We start from the raw sequence: 13823 nt of genomic DNA, 5'->3' as shown, positions 1-13823 counted from the left end.
TAGCTTGAGAAATCCCCCTCCCGCAATGAAAATAACAAAGAATTGACACGAATTGTGATGAAACCCTGATATTATTCAACAGAAAAATGTACAAGAAACAGATGAGTATTCGAGAGACTCATCACTCTCCTAATTCCCAATTCCCAAATGATCCCAAAGATACTAAACCCTCTTTACACTCCCTTATTTATAGGCTAAGCCTTAACAAACTAACTAACTCTATGGTAACTAACTAACTAACTGACTCCAACTTCCAAGTACTCATCAAATTGCTTGAATCATATCAGAACCATGAAAGTAGACAAGTTAATAAATAAACACACATATATATAATTTGAAACATATATAATATCTGAACCATGAAATTCATAAAATTTCAAGACAGTAATTGTTCTATTTCACCAAACTCTCCAGAAGATGTTTGCTTAGGCAAATAGATAATAAGAATATCCAACTCATGCAAAATTATGTACTCCTTTAAGATAAAACTGATCAGTGAACAAAGAAATTGTTATTGCACCAGACCAGAAATGAATGATGATAAAGAACATACACAGACACAACTAAAGTCTCATCATTTTAAGTGGGGGAAAAAACAATGAGATAAAGATGTTTGACTGCAAAAGAGGAAGTTAAAGACAGAAATCATATAAATCTGTTGAAAATTTATTGATAAGAACGTAACTCAGCCCCCTGCTGCTGCGCAGCAGGGAGCACTTCTGAAGGCACTTTAAGGGATTTAGAGCGCTATTGACAAAGCGATACTCGTATGATACCAACATCATTGACAAGAAATAAGATCAATGTATTACTGAATTTGACTATTTGATATATCTTCATGGGGTTAAAGAAAAGAGTCTCTTGACTAATTATCCTAGAAATAACTGGTGCAACAAAGAAAGTGACCCTTGCACATACAAAAAATATTCAACTATTTAGGCATTTAGCAGAGTTGTAACTGTATACAGAACAGAAGTGTAACATTTAACTGCCACAAACAAAAAGATGACTGAATCATGCACAACCATTTTTAATCAATTTAAGTCCTCAACGAATCAAGAGCCAAAACTCTCAATCAAATATTTCTCCTTTGGTTGTACCACACACTCACCAAACAAGTCCTTGAGTTTGTCATGATCTTTCATCATATCAAGAACGTTATCCTCTAAATTTACTGCACCACTCTTTGATCTATCATTTTCAGCATTTCGATCTGAGAAAACCAGTTCAGATATCCGGTCCTTTTCGGCCTGTTTACAATACTTTGCATATTCAGCGGTGTCTTGTGTGATTAGGTGATATGTGTAAACAACCTTCTTTTGGCCAAGTCTATACGCTCGGCTAATAGCTTGCCTTTCCACTGATGGATTCCACACAACATCCAGGAGCACGACTCTCGAAGCGCCAACCAAGTTGATTCCCTCTGAACAGGCTTTTGTGGATGCAAGAAGCACCTTTGCTCGGCTCTTTTCATCATTGAAGCCATGAATCATGTGCTGCTTTTTCTTTTGATCAAGCTTTCCACACATACACAACACTTCCTGCCCCTCAATCCAATCAAAATTTGACTTGAGTTGGTTCATGATTAAATTCAAAGGATCAATAAATTGGCTAAACACAAGAACTTTCTCGTTGACCGCCTCACACAGCCTCACAAACTCTACCAAGAATCTGGTTTTGGCACCTACATAAGGGTTCGATCTAAGTTTTTCCAACCGGTCCCTGTCAACAACAGATTCTTCTTTCTCTGTCAAAGTACAGCAGAGGAAAAGCGACGGATGGACAGATGCGAGAACTAACTTATGTTCAAAGTTGAGGAGGCTCTGAGAACTTTCAATGCTCTCTAGAATTTCTTTCTGCAAACTGTCAGGCTTCAAAATCAGCACACAATCCCTCAAACCAGGAAGGTTTTCTTGAAGAATGCTTCCTTTGTGAACGTGAACGAACGGATCCATCCACAATTTCAACTGCTGTATCTTTACATCAGAAGGATTTCCTGTTGTGATGTTTCCCGGAGAGACCTGTTCCCAAGTGAAATCTTGAGATGCTTTCCTTTCCTGCATTAGTCTACTCTGACAGAACTTTTTGAGTTCCGGCGGTATCATGTCAGGAAAGGATGGTTTCACCAAGCAAAGAGTGTTGTAGAGTTCCACAAAATTGTTCTGGAAAGGAGTGCCAGAGAGAATGATCCGCTTCTGAGTTTGAATTCTCGACAGAACATTCCAAATAGAACTGCGCTGATTTCTAGGCGTGTGCCCTTCATCTAGAACTAGTAAACCAGGAACTTCAAGCAGAACTTTTTCTAGAACACTGGTTTCAGCTTCAGGGTTCTCATTCATACTCGCATGCTTCTTCTCTTTTCCCATGTTCCTGTTTTTCTTTTTGGAATTTCCCCCAGCGAGCTTCGCATACAATTGGTAGCTGATTCCCAGAATGCTCTTCTCTCTAAACCATGAATACAGCTTCGCCATACGTACGGCATCCTTATTCTTATGCACAGATCCAGAGCAGTCAACTTCTTGAGTGGCATCACAGTGCTCTTTTCCAGATAATTCAAGGGTGTTGAGGTTGTGGAATGGAACACCTATGTTCCATTTTTTGAACTCATCTTCCCATGTATTCAGTATACTAGCAGGAGCTATAATAACCGGCCGGCATTTCGGAAAGACTTCCAAATATGTATGAAGAAACACAATGGTCAACCGTGTCTTTCCGGTTCCAGGAGCATGGGAAATAATGCACCCACCCGCACTAGAAGGATCAGCAGTTTTCAGACTTTGACAGTCCAAGGTTCCGGCCAGATTCGTCCAAATGAACTCAAAGCCTTCTTGTTGATGAGGATATAAGCTTTGTTTGACATCAGGAATCTGGTCCCAAACTGTGCCTTCATTTTTAGGGGAAACACCGTCTTTGTCACCATCAGAAGCATTGAACCGAGCGTCATACGAGCGCAAGACATCATCTACACCAGATGACACCCTATTCCGTGACCCTTTGGAAGGAATTTCATCCACCTGTGTTGTGTGACAAGGACACAACAAGTTAGTGCTTCCTAGCAATGTATTAGATTAAGCATGTTCAAGCTCCATAACAAAATCAGAGCGAAACATACTAAAATCATAGCCATTTCTCACAAGGTAGAATCAGTTCAAACAATATCAAAATGAAGTCAGTGCAAACATAAATAGCCAAAATATATTTAGGTTCTATGACTACCACAGCAATCAATTGCTGTTTTACTTTCATTTCTTCACATTAAATAGGACAAAAAAATTGACACAAAAGAACTTAAATAGTGGGCATTACACTTCAATGGGAAGTGATCCACATCAGCTTTTTATGCTAAATTCATAAGTGAAAAGAGACTACGATAAAAGGTGCCAACAAAATTAGTTGACCGTCTCCACAAAATCTGAAAGTCAATGAAATTAGTTTTCAATGAACCATAATCAAGCCATGCTTACCACCGGTGGCCAGACATATTTTATCTCAGTGGAAACCCAAGAACATTTTCTGCAAATTTCTCCAATCTCATCGTCAAGACGAAAGTCGTGCTTACAAATAAAGGTTTGATTTTCCCTTCCTTCATTTTTCCCTTTAATGCCAACCTGCACATCATAACACACAAGGTATCTTATTGATTTCTCCTTACTTTTGCACATCCTATTGATTACCATATACATCCCAAAGAACAAGCTTAAAATAAACTTAATTTTCTGATAAGTTTTGATTAAAACCAAACAGTCAAAGAGTGCAGTTTTGCAAATTATCCTCGTCACAAAATAGCCGAGTTAATTTTCTTCTTGAAATAACAGTGAGTTGATCAAGAATTCAGAATAAAGCTTTCAAGAAATACTCCTTCACTCACACATAGTGCCCATGAAAATACAAACATTAAATTTAAATGATCCTGAATTCTAATGATCCTTTTTTAAATGACTGGAACTGAACAAAAAATTCCTCTATTCTTTCAGCTAGAACAAGAAGATTTACCGGGGAATTGATTTCTCCTAATCTAAGCTGCAAATCCATCTCGGCCCACAAAGTATCCAACTCTTCCTCAGACGCCGATTTTTTCAATGTTTCAGCCTCCTTAATGTTCCACTTCAATGGGGGTTTCTCCCCATAAGCTGGTGGCTGGGTATCTACCTGAGGATTATCATCATCCTGTTCTTCGAACCCATTTCTATCAATGTTGGTTTCCTTTTTCTTTCCCAGAAGGCATTCAGCAAGGAGGTCAAGTAAACGTTGCTCCTTCCGCTTCAATGGAATCCTATGGAACCTGTGATGCCCATCTTTGTGACCAATCTTTTTATCTCCCCATGCCTTCTTTTCATGATTGCTGCTGTTAATTTGATCCTTGCGAATCCTTTCCCTGATCTCCACGATTATATGTTCAGCTGACTCTCCCAGCTTTTCTTGTTTTCTTGCCAATGAAGAAACATTTCTAACAACTGAACCTTTGCCACGATGATAATCTCCTCCCTGAGTACCAAGATTCGCATTCACACGCTCATTAGTATCAGCAAGTTTAGCTGACCCTCTTCCCATCTTGTCTTTTTTTCTTGGCAATAAAGACGCGGTTCTAACAACTGAACCTTCGTCATCTGATCTAAGCCCCAAATCCATCTCAGCCCACAAATTATCCAATGGTTCATCCTCCATGAAGTTGCGCTTCAATGGGGGTTTCTCCTCATAAGCTCGCTGCGGGATATCTACCTGATGAGTATCATCACCCTTTTCTTCAAACCCCTTTTGATCATGATGCTCTTCTTCTCCTCCCTGAGTACCAAGATCACCAATCTCACTGTCTTTAGCATCAGCAGTGGGACTAATTCTCTCACTATTATCAACCCTCTCACTGTTATCAACCTTTGTTGAAACTCTAGTCCTTTTCCGTAACAACACATTATCAACCTTTTCTTCAAACCCCTTTTTATCATGATGCTCTTCTCCTCCTCCATGAGTGCCAAGATCCCCAATCACACTGTCACTAGCATCAGCAATGGGACTAATTTTCTCACTATTATCAGCCCTCTCACTGTTATCAACCTTTGTTGAATCTCTTGTCCTTCTTCGTAACAACACTTTATGATGAGATCTAGAGCTATCTTGTTTCTTCTTATCCTCATGTGCTTGATCATTAGAAGGCCTAGAACATCCTGAACATTCTGAACATCTAGGTGGTCTACCCCGCCGCCGCTTCTCATTGTCATCATCATAAGAGGAAGACTCATCAGACGAAGAAGACTCGCGGTTCGAACCTGATACCTCCTCAGCTCTAAAATCCTCATCACTGGAGTTTTCATCCGCACTCTCAGAGGAAGATCCAATATCATCACCAACATCTCCATCACCAGCTGAACCACTTTGAGCCTCACTACTTATATCCTCACTCTGATTTCCATCCAAATGAAATACAAGCGGTACTCCAGGTGCCCAACCACATCCATCACTGTGAAAATTTCGACCTTGGTCGTCAGATTCAGGACACATTTCACCTCTCTCACTCTTGTCTCCCTCTCCACCACCAACAAAACCCTCAAATACATTCTTCTCGGAATCACTCCCACTATCTTCATTTTCTGAACTACTCACAACCACAACATGTTGTTTACCTTTAACATCCACATCCATGTCTTGTTCTTCTTGTTTAACATCAACACCATGCACAGGCACCTGTCTACCCATTTCACTCCCATTATCATCATCACTATCACCGATTTCAATCATCTCTGCCGATTCCTTCCTTCGCTTACTACCAAAGCCAGAACCAACTTCTCCTGTATCTACACATTCTCCCATAAATACAACATCATATTCAGCTACCCTTTTCCCCTTCAAACCACTTCTCCTCCACTGTTTCCCCTCAGCAGCTCCAAAACCACCCTTGTTTTCAGTTACACTTCTCAAAACAGAGACCCCTTCATCATCTTCTTCTTCACTGGAGCTTAAACTGATATAAGGCACACGAGGCTCACCTTCATTTTCCTGCACTCTCTTCTTCCTTCCACGCTTGGATTTACCGAATATTGATCCTCTCAGTGGGAGACTACAGAACTGCGTCGCCTTCTTGCTACGAGTCCTGCTACTCGCCATGGTAAAAAAACGATGATACCCACGAAGCAAAATCGTTCCTTTTTTCCACAGCAGAATCAACCTAGAGAAGTTATGACAATGGGGTATGCAAGAAGGTGAGAAAAAAAAGACAAAACTGAAAGAGTGTGTAAGAAGTAATGGCGTAGTTATGGAAGAAACAGGGAGAAATGAAAACGGAAGAGACAGAGAGAGAGAGAGAGAGAGAGAGAGAGAGAGAAACTGAAGAAAAGTGTAATGAAAGTGCAGAGCAGAGAGTGATGTTTGGTTTGATAGATAGGCGCCAAATATAGGAAACTGAAAGGTCTTCTGAATAGAAAATGTCAATAAGTCAAAGATATTCAAAGAAAAGATACTATCCTAATTAATTATGTAAGCAATGGTTTTTTGTTTTTTTAGCAATTTCAGTATTCTACTTGTTTTTTTTTCTTTTATAACTTTTCACAAAGGTGGATCATGAATCCAGCTAAGTAGAATGGAGTATTATGAGAGGAAAGGTATCCTAAACATTGTACTTAAGCAAAATGTGTTTTTAACAAGGTTGAAACACATCCAAACCTAACTACTCATTATTATAAGGATTAAGAAAAGTAGTTAAAATTTGTTTGAAGTATTAAATTCATATATTTTTTCCTAAATTACACTTATTTAAAAGTTTATCAATTTAAATAATTTTCTTATACTTCTCTTTCCATATTAATGTTCGATTATCTCTAAAATCACCTTACACCGATAAGAAAAAGTTTTGAAAGTTTTTTAGTAGATATAAATGATGGTGGCCTAAAAACAAGGAAAAATATTGGAAAGTGGGAAAATTCTTTTAATGTTATAAAGGTAAACATGGAGGAAAAATTTAAGGATGCATAGATATCGTAAAGTGAATTATATTTTGGGACAAAAAAAACTTAGAAAAGTGACTTATAGTATTAGACAGATGAAGTACATATGTTAGACGATGAAAAAAACACTAACAAGGTCGTCTAGTACAGTTGGTACAAAGTTCGACTCCTTACCATTTAATTGAGAGTTCGAGATGTGTATAGAGAAACATTTGTAGGGAGAAACTTATCCACTACATCTGATCTCATAGTCTCGAGTGAACTAGTCTCATATATGTCGGCATGAACAAATCCACCACCTTTTAATTTTGTTAGAAGGTGTAGCTCCATACAAAAGCACTAAGCACCAGGGTCAAAAGGTCATGGGAACAGGCCCACCCCGACGTCTATCCTAAGATAGCGACGACAACCAACAAACGCAGATGGGAGAATACAAACCCCAAAAGGAAACAATAGAGTCACACTAGCTAATCAATCCGTGATAGAATTACGCTACAACCAGGGGCGAAAATCAAGTGAAAAAAAATCCATGCACCACTAAACCGTGAAGCAACCAAGACTATATCTGAGAACCTTGATGGAAATCACGCAGAACATGCAAAGTCGTTTCAGATGTTGCCCCACACACTAGACACGAATTCAACGAGGCTAGTCCGCGATGCACCCTTTCGGTTCGGCGTTCGTCAAAAGACCCTTGTTGAGCATTTTCCAAGTGACCATTTAGACTCATTGAGGCACAAACACCTTCAATTCAAGGAACGGATCCACCTGGTAGAAGAGGGGGCAATTGTCCCAAAACAATTTTCATAAATTGTACTAATAATATCTTATAGTAACAGAATATTAAGTATAATAGAGAATACATTTTCTCCCACGGTATTATATTGCCTTGACATGAAATTTTATGTTCTCTTTATACATGTATGTATTAAATAAGCATATGTGATACATTTAAAATATTTATCAACAGAGATATATATACAAAATTTAATTATGATGAAATATGGAAAAAATTTCACTTAAGACGATCATAATCCAATATTACATGTTTCAAGAGAACTCAAGTAGAATATTTGGGTTTGTATGTATTAAATGAGGTAAAGTGGAGTATTTTGGCTTTCATGTAAATAATTCCCGTCCTTGGGATTGCAGGCGTGAGAATTTCATTCACGAAGTTGGTGGTTGTTAGGGTGCAAGTGCACCCTAGGTCTTGCACCATGTAAGACCAAATTTGACATGTTGTAACAGGTATTAGTTACCTGCTGAGAAAAAATTTAAAAATATATAAAAAGCTATATTACACAATTATCCTCATGTGTTCTTCTTTCTCCCTTGCCTCTGCTCCTCCCTCTACTCCACTGTGCCTCTCCTTCCCCACCTCCATCTCCAAATCATGAAAACTCCATGACCTTTTCTCCCTTGCCTGAAACCAAATGTTACCAACAAAACCCCTAAATAACAAATGAAAGGTTTCACCTTTGTTTCATAAATTAATGATCGTACATGCAATGAACACCAAAGATAAGTTTCCATTTTTCACAAACACAAAGAGGTTGCAGGTGCGACTGAGATTTGAAGGTGGCCATGTTAAAATGCCTTATATATTTAGACAAGTAGTAGTGGCCAGATCTGGAATTTTGCAGGTGAGAGTGAGATTTGAAGGGAGGAAAAAAAAAATGAAGGATTTAGTGACCCAAATCTGATATGACCACCGCCCCTTTCCTGGCTCGCGCCTCCGACCACCGCGCACACCACTGCACCAGCGTTCAACCCAGAGACTGGAAAAGTTGGAACTTTACATCTTCATTCTTGACACCATAAAGGCTTGATCTTTTTGGCATAGAGGGCAAAGAACAAGTTTTGGCTGAGGGGTTCAATTTGCTTCTGTTTGTTTTTTTTTTTTGCTGAAGATTCTAGAGTAATATGGTGAAATGAACTGATCTGGTGCTTTCTGCACAAGGATTCAAGAAAAAGCCATTAGTGGATCTTGGCTTGGGGTTGGGTGGTTTGACATGGAAGTTGGGGAAGATCCACCCACTATTGCACATTATCCTCCACCCACGAAGTTGGTCTTGATATTCTTGTTTCTAGGCCTTTGACCATTCCCTTTGAAAAAAAGTTTGTGTTTTGAAAAATAAAAATTAATCCGTAAATTAAATGCCTGCCCTACAGGCTGTGCATATACCTTGTTAGGAAAAAAAGATGATGTAAAAAGGGACAGTCTCACAGTCCAGTTATGCAAGAAAACACAGAAAAAAAAGTGGGATAAGAAAACAAGAGAGTGAGAGAGAATAGGTGGGATAAGAAAACGAGAGAGAGAGAGAGAGCGAAGAAATTAAGAATGATGAAGTGCAGCCAGCAGAGACCTGAAAATGCACTTGGTTCTGACTTCAAATCAATAAACATAGGAATCTGAAACTACTTCTGAGCAGACTATTTGAGTGGTCACACATCAAGTTCATAAGTTCATATGACATACAAATGTCACAAAGTCCAAGGATTTTCAGAAGCTACAAGTAGAAGTCACTATCCTAGTATATCCTACGTAAGCAATGGTCTCTGCTTGTTTTTCTTCTTTCCTACTTTTTCACAAAAGTAAGTTTGTTCCTCTTAATTTTGATAATGATAAAGCATAAATCATTTCATTCAATTCAATTTTATTTATCATTAAATAATTTTTTCACGTATATAACAAAATATCATCAATTCGGTTTTTTCTTTTTTTTTTTGGTAAATATCAATTCGGTTTTATTTGGTTCAACATATTATTTAATTTTTATTAGTTCAATCTGATTTAGAAAGAAAAAAGAGGTATACTATTGATTCATTCTTAAAAAAAACGTAAGATTTGATTTTTATTAGATTATTTTATTTCAAGATAGTAACATACACTTTTCTGATGTATAAAGAAGATAGTAACATACAGGTATTAAATATTTATTTGTAAGCAAATTTGAAGAAAGTTATGAAATAAACTTAAAATATTATAGATTTGTCATAAGCATTTAATAAGTTTTGGTTACAAAGTATTAAATAAGTTTAACTAGCTAGACACTATATTTTTTTTTACATCAAAAATATTAACACTTATGTATTAGAATTAAAGGGATCTGCACTGTTAGCGTAAACAAATTTTACACAGTCATTCAATTGAATTCCGTCACATCATAAAATATATCTTTGTTTCAATTATAATTTAACATCAAATTTATTATTCCTCCTATGTGTTATATTGTGATTGGTTGTCAGTGTAAAACTGTTTTACACTAACAATACATATCCATTAAACTCTTTGTACTATAGTGTATGATATTTTTGTCTTTAAGACGCACAAATAAATTAAAATTACTTTATCTCAATGGTTGTCGATTGTTGCAGCGGTTAAAAGTGATTATATAAATTCATGAGAAGACACATTCTTAAAGAGACTACATTGACTTTTACTACTCCCGAATCGAATAACATTTCCTTAGTAAAAGATACCAATGGTCAAATAAAAAAATCAGCCGTGATCCACCGTGTACGACTCGATCATGCAACCTACGAGAGTACCTCTGTACCTCAATAGTTGCACTAATAAAAGAATATGCTGAATGTTTTTGAAAATGATTTAAAAAAGAATTTTCAAACTTATGCATCTTGTTGAGAAAGTGCATCTTTTAAAATCATTATTCTAAAGATAAAATCAATTTGATAAGAAGTTTTTGTAAGTAGGTTTATCAGAATTGATTTCTGAAGAAAAATAAATTAATTTAAACATATTTTTTTAACTGATAATTCAAACATGTTAGAATTTGCTTCAAAATTTGCAAGGCCCCGTTTCCACTCATTCTTATGCCCTTAACAAATGAATGAGAAATCACCCAAGATGAGCTTGTTTGATATATATATGGTATTAGGCTTAATAGTATTACCTTATATAATACGTTATTAACTTTTTCAACTCAACAATAATACGTTATAAAGTTATTCATTATTTAATGTTAACATTGTATTATATATATATATATGTATATGTATGTATATGTATTTATTTATCCATCAATTCACTCTAATACATTAAAGTAATAGATAATTTAATTCACCATATGTGTGATTGATGAGATATGATAAGAATGTGATGTATAAGTGATATGAAAATATTTGATCTAGCGTCACTACCACCGCCATCACCACCCTCCACCTCCGTTGCCACCACCATCGCCACCTTTGATGTTGCCTCCACCACCACCCTTCATCACTGCCAAATCGTTGTTGTCGTCATCGCTATCGCCACTATCGCACCACCGCCACCCATCACTTGAACCACCACGCCACTACCACCATCACCTCCCTACAACACTACCACCACCACAATTCTCTTCTCGAACACCATCCACCACCACCACCGCTCATCACCGTGTCCACCACCCTCCACTAACTGCACTTTACAAAGATCAACTAAAGTAAATTAAATTGAGTGGCGGAAATTAAGTCCCTCAATAAAAGTCAGTATGATGTGATGCCTTCCTGTGACTGAAGCGAGTAACGCTGAATATGGCTTCTGATTTGACATATATCGCTGCCCAAAGTACATTTTTTCATATTCAAATTTGGGTCTGCAAAAATTCAATACTGACAAGAATAACTAACCGAAATTGGAAACTCATTCTGCTTTTTCATTTTTTTGGTTAAAGTTACTCTGATTAACACTCATGTATTCATCTATGTTATAAGCTTTTTTTTCCAGTCACGAACTCGAAAAATAAAAAAAGTAAATTCAAGATTAGAATTTTTTTAAATCAAGATTAGAATTATACTTGCGTGTTTGGTTTTTCAAATATAAATTTTTCAATTCATAAATTGATAAATAATTGTATTACCAATAAAATATATTTGTATTTCAAAGGTGGAGTATAAGGTGCAATAGTGGATGAGTCTTGCACTGGTGCAAGACATCTTTAAAGCCACAGAAATGGAATATTCCATAAAGATACCATATTGGTTACCTGTTCAACCTGTAATTTAATTTTAATTTGTTTGTTACACAAAAGCCCTTCAGTGTGTGTAAGTCATCTTCTCCCTCAACCTACTTCAACTCTTCACCAGCAACTGTGCCATGACAGCCGTCTCCGACCAACTACCACGGCGGCGGTCGCAGGGTTCCGGCGTCGTGGTCATGGGGCGTTTTGAACAGGGTTCACTGAATTGGATTGCAGCACTTCTCGATCTGCTTGCATTCATACCACCCAGAAATCTCTGCAATTCTCGATCCCATAACCACCACCAATTTCCCCTTTTCCCCTCCTGTGCGTTTCGGTCCCAAATTGAAGGCCTCTTGACGGCGGCGTGAAGCAGCGAATGCGAACCGGAACAACCCCATAACCCAAACATTAAATATTTAAATCTAAATACGCCATGGGTCTGATTTAGTCTAGATCTGCGAAGATGTCATGGGCTCCAACACTGTGAGAAAGGGAATGGGATCTCAGAGGTCATGGTTTGGTGATCAGATTTGGTGGTTTCTTAACATTGAACTTGCAAGCCATGAATGAAGTTACTCGATCGCTGCAAAACCTGGGGTATTAGAAGTCAAATTCTGCAATAAAATTTAGGCTTAAATACTCTAGGGGTCCCTGAAATTGTACCCCGTAACAAAATAAGTCCCTGAAAATTTTTTTTCCGATTCCGAATTCCTGGAATTGTTTTTTTAATCAGAATAAGTCCCTACATATGTTTTTAGCCTATCTGGCATATTTTTTGCTGACTCAACATTTACACGTGGCTTTTTCATTTATTTTAATTACACATGGAATTAAAATTAAAATAATAAATTAAATTTAAATCTAATTAACCTATTTGCCTAATTAACCTAAATCTAATTAAACCTAATTCCCAAAATCCCTAAATTAAAACCACTAACCAAAATTCCCAAACGAAACCAAAATCCCTAAATTCCCAAACCAAAATCATCCAGAATTCGAGGAAAGAGGGAGAGCGACGACGAACACGAGGGAGCCAGAGTGAAAAGGAACGACGAACACGAGGGAGTCAGAGTGAAGAGGAACGACTGATCCTGAACCTTCTGCGAGTGAAGACAAGCGAAGCTTTGACTGTAACCATCGAAAGTTCAAGGTATGTCATTCACGGTATTCGAACGATTTGAGCTGCTGTTAAAAGTTAGGTTACATATCGACTTGTTGTTGCTGCTATGGTTGTGCATTCTGTTTAGTGAGCTGCTCTTGTTTCATTATGTATAGTGAGCTGCTCTTGTTTCATTTTGTATAGTGAGCTGCTCTTGTTGCTATTTCAGGAATGGAACAAGTGTATTTCAACATACATTTCCACCACAAGGGAATTTATAGGATGAAATTGTAAGCTTAAGCTTGGAAACCAATTCTGCCTATTTACCTTCCAATCAAGACATCTCCAAAAAAGCTTTCCAGGATTAAGCTTGGAATTGGACTTGTACATAATGACTTGTTTGCCACAACCACAACTTTTCTCTGGGCATGGGGTGCAGAAGCTGGACGATCGAGCACAGAATCGTGTGTTCTGGGTCGATTCGCACATCTGGTTGTTCATCCTCGTTGTCGAGCCACCGTGTCCGCTCCATGCCTTTTGGTTCTGGGTCATCGCGTCGTTCACCTAAGTCGTTGTGGCCACCGTTCCCGCCGTCGAACACTAACGCTTCCTTCCTTCACCTTCTACCTCTGCTTCTCTTTCTCCTTCTTCGACTTTCCTTTCTTTCCTTTCAGTTCTGATAGATTTTGATTTGGGAATTTAGGGTTATGTTAATTAGGTTAGTGGGTTTAATTAGAGTTAGGTTAATTAGGTAAAAAAGGATTTATATTTAAAATAAAGTAAAATAGTTTTTTTAATTCCATGTGTAATTAAAATAAATGAAAA

The 13823-nt window shown here is 37.5% G+C and overlaps 1 protein-coding gene across 1 annotated transcript; it reads right to left on the bottom strand.

Annotated features, from left to right (window-relative positions):
* Positions 1 to 848: 848 nt before the first annotated feature.
* On the bottom strand, positions 849 to 6625 carry LOC130729458 (SNF2 domain-containing protein CLASSY 4-like). Its single transcript, XM_057581236.1, has 3 exons — positions 3994 to 6625; positions 3465 to 3608; positions 849 to 3014 (listed from the first exon to the last, which is right to left on the bottom strand). The coding sequence occupies exons 1-3, from the start codon at positions 6097 to 6099 to the stop codon at positions 1056 to 1058; spliced, it is 4209 nt and encodes a 1402-aa protein (XP_057437219.1). The 5' UTR covers positions 6100 to 6625; the 3' UTR covers positions 849 to 1055.
* Between the last annotated feature and the right edge of the window lie 7198 nt (positions 6626 to 13823).

Source organism: Lotus japonicus, chromosome 1 (genome assembly GCF_012489685.1).
Source record: "Lotus japonicus ecotype B-129 chromosome 1, LjGifu_v1.2".
Classification (NCBI taxonomy): domain Eukaryota; kingdom Viridiplantae; phylum Streptophyta; class Magnoliopsida; order Fabales; family Fabaceae; genus Lotus; species Lotus japonicus.
Note: the sequence above shows the minus strand (reverse complement) of the source record. Positions and strands in the feature narration are given on the sequence as shown.

Coding starts and splice junctions, on each gene's coding strand:
- LOC130729458 (XM_057581236.1), bottom strand. CDS start 6,099: ATGGCGAGTAGCAGGACTCGTAGCAAGAAGGCGACGCAGTTCTGTAGT. Junction 3,609..3,993: donor TAGGAGAAATCAATTCCCCG/GTAAATCTTCTT, acceptor TATGATGTGCAG/GTTGGCATTAAAGGGAAAAA. Junction 3,015..3,464: donor AATATGTCTGGCCACCGGTG/GTAAGCATGGCT, acceptor CACACAACACAG/GTGGATGAAATTCCTTCCAA.